Source organism: Acanthopagrus latus, chromosome 4 (assembly GCF_904848185.1).
Source record: "Acanthopagrus latus isolate v.2019 chromosome 4, fAcaLat1.1, whole genome shotgun sequence".
NCBI classification, from domain to species: domain Eukaryota; kingdom Metazoa; phylum Chordata; class Actinopteri; order Spariformes; family Sparidae; genus Acanthopagrus; species Acanthopagrus latus.
This window is the reverse complement of record NC_051042.1, coordinates 26,187,414-26,208,008: the sequence shown is the minus strand read 5'-3', so window position 1 is coordinate 26,208,008 and position 20,595 is coordinate 26,187,414. Positions and strand designations below refer to the sequence as shown.

The 20,595-nt window shown below is 41.9% G+C and overlaps 2 protein-coding genes across 2 annotated transcripts in view; both read right to left on the bottom strand.

Moving 5' to 3' along the window:
* smyd3 (SET and MYND domain containing 3) overlaps positions 1–20,595 on the bottom strand; it is an 80,577-nt gene that overhangs the window by 56,176 nt on the left and 3,806 nt on the right. Inside the window, exons 2-5 of the mRNA XM_037095013.1 lie at positions 4,768–4,831; positions 4,580–4,687; positions 3,688–3,745; positions 3,280–3,431 (exon numbers count right to left, since the gene is read on the bottom strand). Of these exons, the coding sequence (XP_036950908.1) occupies positions 3,280–3,431; positions 3,688–3,745; positions 4,580–4,687; positions 4,768–4,831 (382 nt within the window). The remainder of the gene's footprint in view (positions 1–3,279; positions 3,432–3,687; positions 3,746–4,579; positions 4,688–4,767; positions 4,832–20,595) is intronic.
* The window catches only part of cnsta (consortin, connexin sorting protein a), a 37,339-nt gene continuing 27,113 nt past the window's right edge, over positions 10,370–20,595 (bottom strand). Inside the window, exon 14 of the transcript XR_005074587.1 lies at positions 10,370–10,619. The gene's annotated coding sequence lies outside the window, so the exon portion shown is untranslated. The remainder of the gene's footprint in view (positions 10,620–20,595) is intronic.

Sequence of the window (20,595 nt, the reverse complement as noted above, 5' to 3'; positions counted from 1 at the left end):
TCGTCGGCTGCCTTCTCCCCACACTGGAAGAACTACACAGTTCCTGTTGTCTCAAAAAAGCCCAGAACATTATAAGACACCCAGCATCCCGGTCAATCCCTGTTTGAACTGTTGCCTTCAAGCAGATGGTGCAGATAAATTACCACGAGGACAAATAGACTCAAACACAGTTTGTATCCAACTGCAACAACCATCCTCAATGCTGCAAGAAAATAATGTGCAATGGTTCTGAATGTGAATTGCAATGACTGGAAGTATGCATGTCTGTAGATCTATGTTCATACTGTTTTTATGCAATGACTGGGTGTGTGTATATGTTTGTACTTGTTCTTTTTTAAACACTGAATGATGTACTGACTGGAGAACACTTTTAAATTCCGTTGTACCTGTGACAATGACAATAAAGGCCTATTCTATTCTATTCTATCCTATTACAACACGGGAGATCAGAGAAACGGTTTCATGAAACAAATACAAATTTTAAAAGATTTTTGAGAGCAGTAGGATTAGTTTGCATCACTTATTATTGTCAGTTTTTACCTTGAAAACATTTTAAGGCGAGCAGTCGGGCTCCCAGGTAGCTCACCAGGTTGCGCAGGGGGACCATGTATGAAGGCTGAGACCTTGGAAGTGGACCAAGCTTGAATCCAGCCGGTGGTCCAACCCCCTTTCCTGTCTGACTCAATAAAGCTGTCCTATCAAAATAAAAGGCTAAGAGCCCCAGAAGTCTTAAAATCTGTTGTGAAGATGGACCAGTGGCCAGTTATAGTTATCACAAGATACCAATGACAGCTCATGTTGCCGCCATGTTTGCTGCCCCTCAAGTTACATTTTCAAGGATTTACTCAACAGTTCAAACTGATCTAGGGAGCCTATAAATGTAGCAACAACATACCACTGCTTTCAGTTTGTATACTTACAAAGCAACCTATGGTGTTCTGTCAGCTTCTATATGAATTCTGAGTCACTACACTAATACACTACAAGTCTACCAGCAGTAAATGACTGCAGTCTAAGCTTGACTGCTTCAGTAATAGGATTATATAGTGTTATAGCCTCAGTGAGGTGTGAGTGAGAGGGGATTTGCTCTGACTGTCTATAAGAAGCTATATGCCAGCATGTGATTGTTTTTCAGGAAGAAGTTACGCACTAAAGTCACCGTTCCACTGCAGGAAGTTTTGCCAGGGACAAGCAAACTTTGGAGGAACTCAGTGCAAACCAGCCGTCGCTTTCTCAGATGTATTAGGACTATAATCTTTGTGGGTCTTTAGACCGTGATGGAAACACAAACACCAATGAGCTGCAGGAATGTTTCAGTTCCTTGTAAAGTAGTTCAAGGGACTAAAATGCTCTGGATATTTTGGGTGATAGCTCGGCTAAACATATATACATGCAACTAAGCGCCCCTATACACATCTACAGACAAACATCAGGAATCCACACAGGTCTTTTGTTTACTTTGACATATTTAACTTAAAGCACACTCAGATCCTCTTCTTACATTTCCTTCCTTTCCTTATTTTGAGTTCAGCTCCCAGCCCCGTCTGTCTCATTCCCATGGTTCTTGTTTCTGAAAGGTGACAGTTTATCTTAACTCAGATTTATTTTCAGCGAGTGTCTTTCATAAAGTTGCTATCCTAGTCTTCCTTTTTCTGTTTACATTTCATGTCGTGACACACTTCGTACATTTCCTCCTCTCTTCTGCCTCACTCATCTCCCCTCTGTTCTCCTCTCACACACTCCTCCTCCCTTTCTTCTTCTCTTTAATCCACCAAGTGTTGTTCCCTCTTCATCTCCCCAGGATCGGAGTCGGATTCCCATCGGAATCTTGAACCACATTTAATCAGCGGCTTTCCAGTTTTCCCAGCTTTACAATCTAGTCCAGCGCTCACAAACTCACTCACGCACACAAAAATAAACACATATCCATATCTCATCAGATTACACACTCTCTCCAACTTTCTAATCCATCATCCATACTTCTTGATATGTTATGCAGAAGAATGCAAAGCGTGGTTTTGTCGAGGTCGGCAGCATGGGAAACAAAGACATGATTGTAATAAATAGAGTAGAAGAATATGAGGGCGCAAGCAGGAAACAGAACCAGCTGTTTACCAGCCTCCAATAAACCTCAAAGAAGCAGAAGAGGAGGAAAAAATAACCTGTCTCCTTGGCCATCTTTGAGCAAATGCAGGAATTTATGTGTAATGGAAAATCAATGGGAATATCCAAGAAGATGAAGACAGCAGTCTTCTGCTTCCCTTGGAGCAGAAACAGCTGATCAGTGAATGCTCACTGTGTTAGAACTTGTTTGCAAAAGTGTTCCCATCTTGCCTTGAAGTCCACTAAGTCTTTTCCAAAAATGGAACGTCCTTCATCCATACAATATCTCAAAATATGTTGCGCTCCTATTGTCTTTGCCAAATTTCACGACAATCCGTGAGATGGTTGTGTAGATATTTCACCCAGAAGGAAAAAAAGGACAACCTTGATGTGGCGATAGAGGAAAACTCTGTGGATCTCCTAAATCATTAGGTTTCATCCTTTGGGGATGTTGAATATCAGGCATCAAAAATGTTTGTGCTTTATACTGGATCAAAATGTTAGATGGACCATCAAGTCACAGAAACAGCACTCTGTACATTTTGTTTTGTCTCTCCACCAAAACTAAACCAGCAGTACTGTGATGAGCTCTGTGCTGCGCATTTGTGACTTTCTTGTTTGTTTTATGGAAACACTGAGCTCACTCACCCGGCTGCTTCCAATTAACACAAACACACACTCATACAATCATTATGACGGACGACCACAACGCACACACACACACACGCACACTTGTTGGAACACCTGGAGCCATGAAATCTCAGAGAGGAGACACATGAGCTAACAGAGGAAGAGCCAAAATCGAACGAACGTCATATGGTTTAAATTCTAGTGAAGGCAGCTGGTGTGTTTTAAAAGAATGAGACCTGAGGTTGTTCTGGGAATACACACACACACACAAACATACACACACACATACACACGCACATGGGGACCTAATCACAGATGCTGGGAAGATCTTAAGACACATGTTGGGGTCCATCCAAAAGCAGCAGGGGACGCTTTAAGCAATAAACAGTTTCTTTTGTCTGTCTGTCTTTTTGTGCTCGGGTTGGCATGTTTGTGCCTGAGTATGTGTATTCAGGTGTGTACCAAGGTGTTTATGTGTCTATGCATTATTCAAAAAAGCAAAACATGCATACATATTTATCATGTGTTATAATGCATTAAGCTTACCTTTGCAATAAGGCTGAGGGGTTCTCTGCAGGAGGGCGGCAGTGATGTCATTTCCCGCATCAGGTCAGGTGCCTCCTGTTGTAGGTACAGCTCCAACATGGACGCTAGCTGAGACAGACCTTGTTTCTTCTGCTCAGACACAGAACTCAGGTCTGTAAAAAAAAAGGATTAAATTAAGAGAAATAAATCTGTTTGTACCTGTGAGCTTCTGACAATGTCTGGACACAGATTTAGCTTTGACAGACACAGAGCTACACTCATCTCTTAATGTTCCCAACATATCTGGAGAGAGCTTAAATATGAAAGTAACCGTTTGATTTTTTTTTTTTACTGCACCAGCATTAAACACACACACACACACACACACACACACACACACCTGCACACACTCTTGGAGGAGAGACTTACGTGATTCATGCTCCTCCAAAGTGTACAGCTCCTCACTGCTGTTCTGAGATGGACTTAACTAGAAGGAAATGAAGAAGGGGGCATGAGAATTAAAGCTGCAAGTAATGAGAATTATTCATTGAGAATAACTGATTTACTGAAAGACTCTTCATTTACTGTCATGTATGATAAAAGGAAAGCAGTAACTGATTATCAAAACTGCTGGCAACTAATTTTCTTTCAAACAATTAATCAACTAATTGTTGCAGCTCTAATTAGCATGTCATTATAGTTCCACAGATTTATTACCTCCACCAAAAGAGGGTTATGCTACCATCCATGTCCTTTCCTGTTTGTTGGTTGGCTGGTTTGTAAACAGGATTACACAAACACTACTGAACAGATTTCCATGAAACTCGGATGGGTCTCGACCCAGAATAGACCCCATTAACTTATGATGTGGATCTCGATTAAGGGTATTTAATTTTTCACTGTCTTTAAAATTGCAAAATAGGGCTTTTTCTTCTCAGGGAATAATGCCTGGATCTTGATGAAAAAAAATCCTACTTTTTGAGGAAGTTGGTATCTATGAGTGAGTAGAATTTGACACAGGTCCAAACAAAAATCCTGATGTAGCAGATTTTAATATGATTTCATAGAGGGTAGTCTTCTTTCTAGATATAAATTGGGAAATACCACAAATGTGCACCTCAGATCATACAGTTTTTATGCTTGACTAAATAAAGGGGACAATTGGGCCTTGGCGGAGGTATGCACTCTACTCAGTGCCACTGTAGTTTGTCTGCTGTTTCTATGTATCGCACTCCCTTAAGCAGAAGGAAAGGTTTAAATACTCGTGTTAATTGTGCATGTTATTTTGAGTCTCTAACAGTGAGAACGTGCAGAAACATACCATGGCAAAGATGAGTCTGGCAGCCAGACGGACTGAGTCAGTGGGAATTCTGGGTAGGAGGCTTCGCAGACATTTACACTCTCTCTTATGCCCAGACCATGCTTGTCTCTGCAGGAGAGGGGCATATTTCAACAAACTGACACACACAGAAACATACACACTTTCATGCTCATGCACACAGATTATACCTGGCAGGTGATGTTGCAGTAGCGAGCTGTCTTGCACTGGGAACACCTCAACAAGGTCTCCCGTCTGGACAGAAGGAGAGAGGAGAGGATTAGTTTAGTCTGAGCAGATTGTCGACTGAGCCCCTGCGAGGACAGAGCTGTCATTCCAGCGCTCAGTAAAAACAAACTGATTCAAAGGCTGATTTACTTTTATCAGAAAGGCTCTCAAGGCCAGGAGGTAGAAAAGCATTACAACATTTTTCAAGAAACGAAGGACTCACTGAGCTGGAATGAGACCAGCACTTTAGTTTTCGGAAATCACTGATGTCAGACTTTCATATCTGTTGCAACATTTCGTCGCAATAGTCTTTTTCGTCTGAATAAAAACTGTTCACCATACAAAACACTTTGTCGTAGTTAAGCCGCTGCGTTACCAAACATATGCACATATCCACTTGGGCACCCTTCACATTCCTGTCACTGTCTTGACCTTTCCCCATGTAACAACCTTGTCTTATCTTTATCTATTTGCTATATTAGGCCGACAGTGTGCATCCATTATCTTGGTTTATCTACCTGCCCATCGTCTTTCAGACTGTCTAAGAGCAATACATTAGATACACTCTCCTCACTGTCACAGCCCGTTAGCTTCACAGCAGTTCCATGTGTCTGAGCGCGCATGTGTGTGTGTGTCCACATGTGGCGTTCACGTCTGTTTGTGTTGTTTCCTGCCTCACGGGTCTGCTGTGTCTCTCAGAGTGACACCGCTGTCCTCTCCGGTTTGCCGTCAGTCTGATAACAAGCTAGAGAGCAGTGTCTGTCTGCTCCACGCAGCCAATTACAACCAGTACAGAGGGCATCAGCCACGCGCGCGCGCACACACACGTGCACACACACACGTATGCACACGCATACAGACACACACACAGGATCTCTGTGCTTGCATTTCTGTATGTATTTTTGCGTTTACTGATGGAAGAGACTGTTGATTGTTTGATGTTTATGGGGTCCATAAGAATAAGTAAATAAAATATTTTATAACAAAAATGGATCCACTTACAAATTAATATATACAGAAAAGAGATCATAGTAAAGAGTGAAAAGGTGCTGACTGCAACAGGCTAAAAATTAAAATAAAATAAAAAGAAGAAACAGACATTTTTAGTGGACTTCCTATCAACCTTGTAGATGTCCATTGGCTCCAGAAAATGTCTCAACAAAAGAGGTGAGTCCATCGTCGAGTCATGGGGTCTTGATGAGTTCAGACCATTCACAATAACAGAAGGACAGAGAAGAATGAATGACGTGTAAGTGTCTAGACATCAGGGATTACAGCTAAAAAGTCTGAAATTACTTAAGAAGAGAGCTTTGTTGAATTTTGTGGATATGAACGGGGGGAAAAAAAGTCCTGATGACACAAGCACCCATTACTTAAAGTAAGCTTTAGCCTGTTCTTTAGTCATTTTCAGCCAAACAAAAGAACCAACAGCTGCCCACCTGCTGACACAAAACACAAGACAGACACAATTAGACAAGAGCCGTGGAAGATAATGGATCTTTTAGCAGCTAAAGAGCTAAATATTTCTCTCAGGAGTTTGGAGAGAAAGAGCTAAAAGAGAATGAATATTGGACATAAACCCAACTGATGAAAGTTAATGTGACAAGATTTGCTTTTCACTTCCTCCCTTTGACCTTTTAACATCGCTGTCCATTCAGTTTTTCTCTCACTCTTTGTCACCTTTTAGTTTAACAGAAAAAGAAAATAGACGGAGGAGTGAGAGGGACAACATGCAACCATGGAAGCTGAAACGTCCACAACATGCCAATCTGAAATCAAACTGTGGGGACGTTGTGATTACATGGTCTGTGCCTGTGATCACAAGACGACAGGGACACCCTACAGGAGGTGTTTGGGGTTTTTTTTCCAAGTCTGTAACTTTGAATCTCAGCTCAGTCGCACAACAGATTGTCAGACCATGTGGGCATTTGCGGCTCATTTTACAAAGTATTTCTGGGCTCCAGTGAGGCACATCTGCCAGCTGCTCACACTCACAACTTCAATTTCATCTTATCAAACATGCTCATATTAAAAGTGTCTGAGGCTTAGATGCATGAGCACTAATGACTTGCAAGCCCAGAATGTTGAGCATCTTGAACTCAATTTTGCGTAGTGTGTGTGTGTGTGTGTGTGTGTGTGTGTGTGTGTGTGTGTGTGTGTGTGTGTGTGTGTGTGTGTGTGTGTGCGCGTTAAGGATTGCTCTGCGTTACTTGTGTCACTCCAACATTGGAGTGTAAATGCAGGGGAGTCAGGGTTAGCAGAGGAGCCCAAGGCTTGTTTGGCCTGAGTTCACATACAGTCAGAAGTCACTTATCTGTGTGGTTTGTCATGCGACAAGAAAGAGGGAGAGAGAAAATGACAGAACAGTGCTGATTAAACCTGACAATGGACGGCATTAGGAGCTTACACACACACACACACACAAATGAGGTAATGGAGAACATGTTAAGATGGATGTAAATGCATTAGCTTAGGGCTTATCGCACTGAATATGGGACGTTTGATTAGATTGGACATGCTTATGAACGATGCAGATGACATTATGAGAAGCTTAAAGGCAAAAGCAGACGTCTTGTATGAACGAGCGCGCACACACATACACACACACACACAGTTGGTTTGACAGAAGGCTGCTGCATGTTAACGCGAGTGACAGAAGTAGAGTGTTTTCTGTGCGTAACCAGACTGGACTGTTGTGTTTGGCGCGACGCTCCCACAAGTTTTGACAAGTTTCCAAAACACACTCCTCCTCCTCCTCCTCCTCAGCCTCTTAGCTTCTGCAATTTATAACTTTCCTCTCCTCTTTTCCTCCCAGGCTTTTTCTCACTCCCCCCCTCTTGTTGTGCGGCTGTGTCTTATTTGAGACGACCTTTCCAGCTCAAGACCTGGTGCTTAAATTTATAGTCTCACCCTGGGACAGAGGTTCATGAAAACACAGCTATTCTTGTCATGTTGAGACCAACCAGAAACAAGGAAGCCACCCACAGATTTAAGAAACACATGCCTGCAGTGTGAGACACAAAGCGATAGCAACAGATTAGGAGCAGGCCAGAACTAAACACAGTCAGGTTCTGTGCAGCCTCAACGCACGAACTGAGAACATAACTCAGACGCTAAGAGTTTGGTCACATCACGACCTGCCAGCCGCAGGAAATCCATCCATCTTCCATGAACCCAGACAGGAAGCATCATGCTGACCATGACCCCCTTTATTCTCTTAAATCTATCTTATATACTTGCGGCCTGTAGCTATACTCTGTGGGAAATGTTGCTGCGCAGGAGGTAATAACACCCTGGAAGAGCTTTGTGTAACTTCTCGATCTGTTTAAATATGATTCACATCACAGACGCGGAAATTTAATCATTGTAACTGACTATCTTTAAATATATCAGGGAGTTACAATTCCCAGCAACAGCAGTGATGCTTGGCTTTAACATGCCCGAGCAGCATGTCTGTGGGGATCCATCCTGAGATAATAGGTGTAAGTAATCCGATGAGGCAAAAAACAGCTGAACACAAGATAAAACAACTCAGAGATGTTACGCAAAAATATTCAGAGTGGAGTAATTTCTAACAGACATTAAATGAGGAGGAAAATCGGTTATTCTAATGGCTTCCTCTAATGACTGAATGGAGATGCATACCAATGTTTGAAACTGGGGCTGCACAATTAATTGAAATATTATTGAAACTGCATGGTCAAATTCAAAAGGAAGCAATTTTTTTAATAAAAGGTAACGTGTGACAAACAGCATAATAATGAAGTGTTGCAGTGCTGCAGCATGTCACATCATACTGACTTTAATGGTTTTTCAGTCAAAATGAAAACTGTAACGTATAAATGCTCTTCCCATTAATTATGAACTCTAACCCAATCTTAAAATCTGCCCAAATAAATGCAATTTGATTTGTTTTTACCAAATTGTGCAGTACTACTATTACCTATTGATATTTTCCTTTAAGTCAGTGTTTTATATACGTTCTTGTTACAAATTTTAAAAATAAATCACCCAAAAGAAAACACTACTGCTTATATGCCCCATCAGGAGTCTCACCTTTAACTGTGTGAGTATGTGACGTCGCTCATTTGTATATTTTTTGCCTCGCTGCTCTGTTGTTTAAGATGCAGATCAGATGTGAGCTGTCCAATCAGAGAAGACAGGGTTTTATGTTTTTCCTTGAAAACCATGAAAAAAATCATATTCAGTCAAAAAAAATGTTATTTTGCATATAAATGTAGAAGTAATTATATGTTTGTTATCACCACCAGCAAAATAGACCCAATGTATATTTCGGTTATCCATATTTCTTTATTACATTGTTGGAATTCTGACAGCAAATGAAGAATTTCATTGCGTTACTGAGAACATGTTTCTTTACTGTCCATACGACAATCAACACTCTGAATCTTTGAATCTTTGCAACACTTGTAGCAACAGCCATCTGTCCAATCAAACTCCATCTCTGATATGACTAACACTACAGCAGTTACCAGTATTTTATAATTACGTTCACATAATTTACAAAAACATTTTGATAGACAGAGATGGGCAATCTGATGATATATGCTATGAGATTACAGAAATTAAATAACAGTCAGAGGGCCGTAGAGGGCAAATCAACCAGTAGGACACTTTAATGGCAATTTTGGATCAATGCAATCAAGTAAGGTGACTCACCAGGTGTCTTATTCACTAGATTGGTTTATAATGCAATACAATAATCAAAACTCAAAATTACATATACTGTGATAAAAGATTACAGCTGTGAGAGAAACACAGTGGAGGTGACATGCAAAGTGAATACTGTATATGTAATTACTAAGCCTCAATAATGCACAGTTGCACCACAGCAACTGTTGTTATGGTGACTGCCTCCGGGCTTACTCTCAGCTCTCAGCAAGTATCCACACACACAGACACACACACACACACAAATAGTATATACAGTATGAGTGCATGACTGTATAGATATTGGTCACATGATTCAAGTATTCCTGCGGGGTTGCAGAACCCATATCTCTGCTGACCATAATTGAATATTTCCTCTCTGTAAGGGCTGCACGGCGCTCATGAAAACAAATATTTTTGCCCGTTGCAGGTGAGAGAACATGACGGTGTGAGCATGACTCACTCACGCTGACGATTGGTGAAATCTTTCCCAACGTGCAACCTGATTTCAAGGCCGTTTGAGATCTCTAACTATAGTTCCAGAGCAACAACGAAAACATGTTTTTTTTTATAGCAGCACCATGAGGTTCAACAGTTCAGTCCTGTCCTTTCAACTGACTGCTCACTTTTTTTTTCTTTTTTTTTTATCACTGGGTTCAGGAAGAAACACACACCCACGCACATTATGTACGATTCACACACGTTATTTCTTGATTCAAACGCACAGATTCAACTCTGCTCTGGCCTCCGGGCAATTACCAACAAGAGCCCAGGAACTTACGCTGCTATGTACAGGACATACAGTATGATACACACACACCGTCCAAATATAGATGTGGACAAAAACAACAGAGCAGAATAAAAAGGAAAAGAGAGAAACCAAGAGAAATCAACTTCCTTAGTCTTTGTGGCTTCATTAGTATGCAGCAGAACCATACTTTCTTGTTTAATAAGACTACTCATTTTCATACGGACATTATTATTCCTCCCATGAAGCACATCTGTCTCATCTTCAGTCATGTTTCTCTTATTATGCTCCTCTCTTCTACCCTTTCTTTTCCTCTCCCTTTTTTCTGTTCCTCTTCCTTCTCTGTCAGATGTTGTGTGAAGTGACGGTCTTCTCGATGGCAGGTCCATGGTTGGACTGCAGGCACAGTAGAAAAACTCATGAATAACATTAGATGGCTTTCATTAGGAACAGGCAGAAGGCTGAATTAAAAAAAAAGGACATTCTCTCGCTCTCTCTCTCTCTCTCTCATTTTTTCTGCAACCCCTCCTCTTCCTGTCATGCTATGTTTCTTTCCGGACTTTTCCCTCTTTTTTCCCGCTAACACAATCGTTCAGCCGTTCTTTTTCCTGCCCTCCTTCTGTCACTCTAATCTTAACAGCAGGGGTGGGATAACAATCAATTCATCTAAATATCTTGATTAAAACCACCAACCAACAATTTCGATTATCAATGTCTTGTTTAAAAATGCAACAGTTAAACGTTTGCTGGATAAATCTTTAATTGACAGCTTTTTTTTCTCTTTTAGATCACTAGAGCAAGCTGTTCTGTACTGATAATCTGGTCATGTGAAGGTTCCCATATCCAGTCTTAAGCCCCCTGAACTGTTCACAGACTCACGGCTGCACTGATAATATCAAACCTGTTTGATATTTATGACTTAAATTCTGAATGGTCACATCAGTCATTTCTAAGCTGGACAATAACCAATCAGAGAGGCAATCCCTTGCAGCTGATGGTGTTACAAAGCAATGGTAACATTTTAGCATTTAGGCTGATGTTAGCAAGCACGCTACTGTTGACAGAAACTTCACATCTCACCCCCAGTTCTCCCTGAAGAAGAAAAACCTTCAATGACCATGTCTCAACACACCTCACCCAGACTTGTTTCACCTTCTGCTTTTGTTGGGGTTTTTTTTTTTCACTGCAATGTGTTCATTCAGAAAGTTGTTGCTAATCTCCATTTTGTTTATGTCTGCTTCCCCGTGAGATCACATGACAGGGGGCACATGCGAGCCCAGCTTTATTCTGCGGGAGCCATGAAGGCAGAGAATCGAAGCCTGACCCCCCCCACCCCCCCCACCACTGCTGAACATTTCTGACCCCTACTGACTTAATAATAATAATAAACACCACTAGTCATCCTCAGCTTCTGAAAAGGTGATATTTTAAAAGATAAAAGTCACACACAAGGACAAAGACGATGTGACAGGAATGAGTGGAGAAGACAGAAACCTGGGGGAACACAAAAAGAGGAAAAGGAAAAAGGACATAAAAACTGTCACCAGGCAGCAGAGGAAGTGACTGAAAGATGCTGGTTTTTCACATTGATATGCAAGAGCATAGATTTGTGCACCCTCATGTGTGTATATGTGGTCAATTTTGTGGAGTCTATGCTATCAGACACCTAATTAGGTCTACCTCAGCATGTCTTTGTTGGTGTGTGTGTGTGTGTGTGTAGCATGGTAATTAATTTCCCGTGAGTATTGGCCAAGAGAGAGATTTAGTTCTACAGTCACGTGAGTGTGTATGTGTGTGTGTATGTGTGTTTGTGTATGTTAATAATTAACGGGGTCCTCTTTTCTGGGCTGTCCGGTCGTGCCTGAGTGAATTTTCTCATTTCCAGGATGAGTGGCCAACACAGCATGGTACGACCATGTGACAGGTAATGTTGTACGTGTATATGTCTGTAAAGTAAATTACTGATCAACATTAACATAAATCAACTGCTTTCCTGATGCCTTTAAAATCGTCGAATAATACTAGAAAAATAACCTGTGCTTAGCGCTTGAGCCACTTCATGTTTCTGTTGATTGTGAAGCGGGTCCTTCTAAAACCTGCATGGCAGAGAGCCAGTTCCTGCACAGACTCTCTCCGTCTTTGCCAACTCTGCCACTGCCATGTATCACAAAGTCAGTGTGAGAGAATATAAGAAATGGGTATTCAACACATGATCAACACTTCCTGAAGGGACACTACTGCCATCTAGTGTTGCATCTGTGCTACGATGGTGAAGCCTCCACGCAACGGAGCCACTCAGTACGCTGCCGGCATCCACGGCTGCAGCAACACATCAACACTTCAGTTTAGTGTAGATTGGTGACTGGCATGTAAAGCACTGCTGCCAGCGTGTGTGTGTGTGTGTGTGTGTGTGTGTGTGTGTGTTTGACAGAGGGAGAGCAAGAGACGCCAGCTGTGTTGTATCCACAGCCATCCTTGAACCCCTTGCTGAGTTCTTAATGGCTGTTTAGAGGATGATTCATTGACACCTGAGGGGACTCACATGGGACGAGTCTCCTCGTGGCCTTATTATCGTGATGATTGGAGTACACGTGCATACACACAATATACGGCCTAGGGGGAACATCTACCCTTGAAAAGAAAAGTACGTTTTGCTTTCTGCTCCATCTAAAGCCCCTTTTCAGAAAGCATTACTGTCTCCAGGCAGTTTTTTTGGTAATGAGCTTTATTTGTAGCGCTTTTTTAAAGATATAATACGTAGGGATTCTGGACTAAACGTTTTAGATGGACTACACCTTTGTTATATATTGAATTGAGTTGTTGAGTTGTGTGCTTATGTACCACAAGTGTTCTCGAGGTAACAGTGCTTTTCATTTGTTGAGTCACATCAGATATAAAAGGTGCTTGTGCAGTAGTCACCACCACTGACGCCAGTCTGACCGCAGGATCATTTGTGTTTATTCACATTACTCACAGAGTGTCTATCTGCCCCAAACAGCCAGCCACTTTATGCGCACTCCAGTGTTCAGTCAGCAAACAAAATTGCAGTACATAAACATCTAACAATGGAGGTCAATTCCATGGATCGCTGCTGCAGTCAGGTTGATGAACTGGAGTTCAAGTTTGTTGGACAAATGAAGAGACTTGATGTTAATACGTACGGAGTACGGATGTGTGTCGGAGTTCTTCCATGCAGTGTTTCAAACCTGATCACAAGAATTTTCAAGGCTATTCTAAGACATACCAGAACCCGGTGTAAAGAGAATAAACCAGGAGAAGATGTGAGCAGATGTGGTTTGATCTCAGTTAAAAGCCCTGACAGCTGAATTTCAAACCCCAAGAATTTAAATTTGACTTGTGAGTAAAAAGAGAATTACTCTTCTGAGCGGGCTGTAATAAAAGCATGAGTAACTTTCTTGGTGCCCGAGGATGAAACGGTAGATCCGAAGCAAGGCTGCAAGCACAACCCTGCTGCGAGTGAATGTCAAAGAACTCCAGGATTGACATCACAACTGAAAATTTCATCTTCTGTCATATTGATTATCAACTGAGGGAATAAACCTCATCCACATTGGTCATGGACAACAACCATTCAAGTATTTCCCAAATGAGCAAATGAGAGAAAGAAATCATATGTTAGTGATTTGACCTCAGAAGTTTGGAAAAGGGCTTAAATTATGTTTCATTATTTTTGCTTTTTTGCCTCTAGGTTTGAGAGAGATATGAGCATTTACAAATAACAGATGCACTGTCTGACATCAGCAGAATAATGTGAGTCTACAGGGAAGAAACACACACAGACAAATACTGGAGACATACAAAGTGCTTCTAAATATCAGTTAACAGTCTTCTCAATTACTAATTATCGTATCGTTATCAGCCCTTAAAAAATATATATTGGTCGATATTTAAATTCTGCACTTGCATAAATTGACTTTAATTGATTATGCAGCACTAAGTTTATCCTTGTGAGGGCCAATCAGAAGGTAAAAACAATTTACACAGATGTTTTGCTGCTTAATGAATACCAAGCTTTAGACACACAGTTTACAGTGAATTACTTGCTTGGCAAACGAAGCAGCTGTGTGTGTGTGTGTGTGTGTGTGTGTGTGTGTGTGTCTGCCTGCATGTGTGTTTTCCCCAACACCAATATGTCTTGGGTATCTAAATGCGGAAGGCACAGAAAACTAAAGGGACATGGAGAACAGGAGGAGGAGGAGGAGGAGGAGGAGGAGGAGGAGGAGGAAAGTGAAGCAGATGCAAGAAAAATAATCTACATCAGGAATGAGGCAGGGTGAAACAGCAGAGCCAGGTGGGACGGGAAAAAAAAATGTGTCTGGATGATGAGAGATGAGGAGCTGGTGGAGGAGAAGAAGGGTGAGGTAAAACAGGGCATACGAAAAGAGAAGGAAAGCAGATGGAAAGAGGGGGGAAAGGGAGGAAGACAGAGATGTCAGAAGTAGCAGATGGGAGGATAAATCGAGAGGAGGGAACAAGTGAAAGGAGCAGGAGGAGGAGGAGGAGGTGGAGGAGGAGTGCTGACTTGCCTTTTGAACTGCTTCCCTCCTCTCATCTGCTCCCACTCCTCCTTCTGCAGGCACAGCTAACTGCAACCGAAGTAGCAATCTGCATGCCTCATGCACTACACTGCACCAGCACGCACTTTTATCAGTAAATGCACGCCTGTGTGTGTGTGTGTGTGTGTGTGTGTGTGTGTGTGTGTGTGTGTGTGTGTGTAAATATGTGAAAATGAGTGTGGCCAGGTGAGACAGATGAGGTGGATGTTTGATAGAGACTCATACAGTTTGTGCCAAAAGATAAAGACAGAGAGTGTACCAAGAAAAGGATTGTATTCAAACACAATCCGTGTGTGTGTGTGTGTGTGTGTGTGTGTGTGTGTGTGTGTGTGTGTTTGATAAAGAAAATATAGAGAAAATATGCGCATTCATTTGAAAAGGATTATGTGTGTTAAGAAAACAGTGAAGAGCTCTCTAAAGGTGCACTCAGACAAAACTTGAAACAATGGATCTTATAATCGAGAAACGTCCACGCAAAACTAACTGGTGAAAACGTAGCATGTGGGATCAAGAGCAATCGCTGCTCTATGCTCCAGTGCTAAGCCAAGTCTTCTGGACAAGGTGTTGATACAACTGCCTCCAATAATGCCCATGGAGATTGACTTTTAGACTGGCAACCAGTTATTAGCCCAAATAAACAAGCAAACCCTCGAGGACTGAAAAATCAAGCCAGAGCAATGTGCCAAAAACTGCAGTTCCACAAATGGCCACTTGAAACTGGATCTGAGAGCAAGTCAATCCACACAGACCCCACATAAGTGTGGGTAAAGAGCATGGATTAGATTAAAGCCATCAGTAATAATGCAGAATATTTACACGTTGCTAGCTAGCCACAGCAAACCATCGAAACATTGGCTGTTTGTGGCGAATGAACACTGGCTGCCTCGACAAGTTAGTGGTTGAGAACATGTTCAGTCTGAATTCTAGCACATCACTCTTTGTTTTACATAAAACATCCAATCATCAGATTTTAGGAAAACGGCTGTGACATAATCTCAGTCTCCATCCGTTTGTTGGGTTAAAGTACTGACTATAACACAACATAACCGTCACATATATTTAGTAAGCGGCTCAAAAGGCTGTGTCATCATTTGTGTTGTTCGCCTCATCAAATGCTGCCTCGTTTTTACTTTATGCTGTCTGGAACGAGTTCAGCTCCTAACAGGCGCATTCATCTCGCTGAAATTAGAACAGAACTCTCACGTCGAAGCCTGTCAATATTTTCTATGTTCCTTCGGAATAATGAGGATCCCTTGGAAATTGGTTTATCTAACTTTCAATCAAAACTTTCCCGCTATAAGTTTGACAGAAAGCTCAAGACGTCTTGATGTCTTGTTTTGCTCTTTGAGCTGATCGGCGGTGTATGTGTGTCTGTTTGTGTCTGTTTGTGTGTGTGTGTGTGGTCCAAAGAGACAGTGAGTGAAAGATTGGTGTCAAATATAAAGACTTCATCTGACAGAGATAATGTTGCCCTGCCCCGGTTGCACACACAAACACAAACCCACACACACACACACACACAACACACACACGACCTGACAAAAGAGGGGAACACTTCTTAGTTCTTCTTTGGTGTGTCAAATACATTGCGTGTGTGTGTGTTTGTTTGTTGGACAGATAACACATCAGAGACTGTGTGTCGCTTCTCTTCTACCTCCATCTTTCTCTGGAACTTCCTCTCCTTCCTGTCACCATTTCAAGGCAAATCTTTTGACTGACACTCTGAAAAGGATTCAGTCTCCTTGGGCTTGTTTACAAGAAAAAATGCTTCCAAACTGCAAGTTAATCAACGACTGTCAGCTGAATTGTGGAAAACAACATGCTCAGATAGCAGTTGATGAATGTTGTTGTTCCTCATGGTGCTGCAGCAGAACAGCTGACCAATCATAGCCAGGAAATGACAGAGGAGGGGGGAGAATTCAATCCTTCCATCACCAGGAATCAAACAAGGGAACTCTGGACACAGCCGCAGACAGAGGGCCGCGCTCATTCCTCAGAGAGCTGGTCAGTGGTGCATGAAGCCAAAGAAGCTCGACTTCCCGAGTGCCAATTTACCAAGATCTTCTGTGTTGGGTGGCCCAAAGAATGTGAGAACCAGAGACGGCTGAGCTAGCTAACTATTGCTGGTTGCGCCCATCTAACTTGAATAGTGATGGTTTAATCACGTGGCTCTTCTACACTATCCAAAAGTTATTGTACAGAATGGCTCAAATCATTACAGTGCAAGTTATTTCGTGTTGGTTGTGACACTCAAATAAAAGCTTAAGTGAAAGTCTTATTGGGCCCAAGTGCATTAAGCTACACTATATTACCAAAAGTATTCGCTCACCCATTCAAATGATCAGAATCAGGTGTTCTAATCACTTGGCCTGGCCCCAGGTGTATAAATTCAAGCACTCAGGCATGCAGACTGTGAAACAAGACATTTGTGAAAGAATGGGCCGCTCTCAGGAGCTCAGTGAATTCCAGCGTGGAACTGTCATAGGATGCCACTTGTGCAACAAATCCAGTCGTGAAATTTCCTCGCTCCTAAATATTCCACAGTCAACTGTCAGCTCTATTATAACAAAATGGAAGCGTTTGGGAACAACAGCAACTCAGCCACGAAGTGGTAGGCCACGTAAAGTGACGGAGAGGGGTCAGCGGATGCTGAAGCGCATAGTGCAAAGAGGTCGCCGACTTTCTGCACAGTCAATTGCTAGAGAGCTACAAACTTCATGTGACCTTCAGATTAGCCCAAGTACAGTACGCAGAGAGCTTCATGGAATGGGTTTCCATGGCCGAGCAGCTGCAGCCAAGCCACACATCACCAAGTGCAATGCAAGGCGTCGGATGCAATGGTGTAAAGCACGCCGTCACTGGCCTCTAGAGCAGTGGAGACGCGTTCTCTGGAGTGATGAATCACGCTTTTCCATCTGGCAATCTGATGGACGAGTCTGGGTTTGGAGGTTGCCAGGAGAACGGTACATTTCAGATTGCATTGTGCCAACTGTGAAATTTGGTGGAGGAGGAATTATGGTATGGGGTTGTTTTTCAGGAGCTGGGCTTGGCCCCTTAGTTCCAGTGAAAGGAACATTGAATGCTTCAGGATACCAAAACATTTTGGACAATTCCATGCTCCCAACCTTGTGGGAACAGTTTGGAGCGGGCCCCTTCCTCTTCCAACATGACTGTGCACCAGTGCACAAAGCAAGGTCCATAAAGACGTGGATGACAGAGTCTGGTGTGGATGAACTTGACTGGCCTGCACAGAGTCCTGACCTGAACCCGATAGAACACCTTTGGGATGAATTAGAGCGGAGACTGAGAGCCAGGCCTTCTCGACCAACATCAGTGTGTGACCTCACCAATGCGCTTTTGGAAGAATGGTCAAAAATTCCTATAAACACTCTCCTCAACCTTGTGGACAGTCTTCCCAGAAGAGTTGAAGCTGTAATAGCTGCAAAAGGTGGACCGACATCATATTGAATTCTATGAGTTAGGAATGGGATGGCACTTCAGTTCATAGAATGAGTAAAGGCAGGTGAGCGAATACTTTTGGTAATATAGTGTACATTGTAATTCCACAGTTTGGACACTATGAAAATTGGCTTCTCATCAGGGGGGCTGCCCATCATCCTCATTTGATTTACAGCTCTGACTTATTACTTTTTCTTTCCCTTTATTTCACTCCAGCTGTTTAATGTGCCATGTGCAACATGTTTCAGCAATAAATTCAACTTGAACCTACAGGTCACTCGCCGCCTCTCATCGCATTTTTTACAGGAACCTCAATTAGCTGACACCTCACTGACCACACATCCTGCCAGGCCACAAAGCACTTTACAACCACAACACGAAAAACAACTGACATCATCCAACAGGTGGGAAGTGCAACAGGATTAACATCATTAGATATGAATATAAAAACATTTATGACACGGCGCTCTAGAGGGATGAGACATCCAACAATAACAATCTGCTGCTGATCAACTTCAAACGGACTTCAGGGAAACGCGATCAGTTGCTAATCCTTGGTTTTTAAATTAATTAGCAAGTTAAGTAGATGCATTTCAAATAATGATTAACTGCATTTGTGCCTTTTGAAATGGTGAGGAAATCTCCATGGGTAAATATTTTTCTTCTTTCTCTGTCTTTGTTTCTCCATTATCTCTCCTCAACCCCCCTCTGCCTTCTGAGTCTGAGAACCTCGAATAGTTGTTTGTTTGTTGACCTCTGGCGATTTGAATCCTGCTGAGAAATCTGTGTGTGTGTGTGTGTTTGTGTGTACTCTCTCAGCGTTTATCACTCATTACTTACATACAGCCTTCAAGGCCTGTAATTAACTTCAGCCTTGATGCCCCCCCCCCCACTTGCTCATTTCCTGCACACACACACACAAACACACACACACAAGCATGCACACACACAAACACATTCAAACATAAGTACATGTCTTTGTTGTTCTTGTAATAAGATACAGACACACACACACAAAAAAAAATGCACACACACTCAAAGATTCACACACAGTCTTCAACACTCAGTCATGCTGCGAGACTAATTGTGTTTTAGTGAAAACAGGAAAACACACTTTACATCTCTGAGACCAATCTCAGCCTAGGGCGTGTGTGTGTGTGTGTGTGTGTGTGTGTGTGTGTGTGTGTGTGTGTGTGTGTGTGTGTGTGTGTGCGCGCGTGTGTGTGTCCCATGTTCGACATTTGACAACAGTTTTCTGTGACACCAACAAATCTGTCACTGATATCAAATCAATAAAAGATGTGCCGAAGACATTTTAATTCTCAGGTTGATGAAAGTCGGCAACAAGCCAAGCAGATGTAGTCGCGACACTTATTCAATACATCAAAAAACATGATCATACTCTACACAACTTGGCCTCAGTCTAATTCCACACACACACACACACACACACACACACACACACACACACACACACACACACACACCTGTTTACAACCCCCCGAGCATATAGAAACATAATGGAATTCAGCTGAGGCACAATCACTGTAATATATTATTGATTTCTGTTGTTATAAATCTCTCTTCCTGTGTGAGAGGGTGAATATGTTTTAGAGATATTGAACAAATGTCAAGTTGTAATGTAAAGGCTTGTACCCAGCTGTCCTAAACACTGTGTTTGTGCACAAAAACTACCACGGAGATACGTCAACTTAATCATAAAGTAGTATATGAGCCTGCCTCTTCTCCTGTTTTGGAGCAACATTAGACACCTTGTGAAATCATTCTGCCATTCATGCCATGGTTGTTGTAAAACACAATCTAGCACAAAGATAAAGGTTAACAGTAATGAATGAACATAAAACATTTGCTCAAACTGAAGCTGACCTGTTATCATATCCATATCATGTTCAGACATGATGTCCGTATGTATTACGGAGAACCTTAATTCAGACAGGAATCCAATTGAAAAGGTGCACATTGTGCTCATGGAAACACTCCATTAGCTCTATATCAGCCCAACGAAAAGTGATGTTTGTTTGTTCCCCTTCTCCTTTTCTCAATTAATAACATTAATAATGATTAGCAGATTGTTTTCTAAAATGGCAGAAAATTACAAAAAACCTTGATCATAGTTTCCCAGAGACCAAGATGACACCCACAAGAATCTTTCCATGAATTTTGACCACTTTTCATAAAAAAAATAATTTAAAAAAAATCTTGAATTATTATCAACTGATTAACACATACTGCTGTAATTTACATCTACATATACCAAAATGTTGCTGTTTCATCAATGTTGGAGCTACTTTTGTGTAGTTTTAATATCTATATGA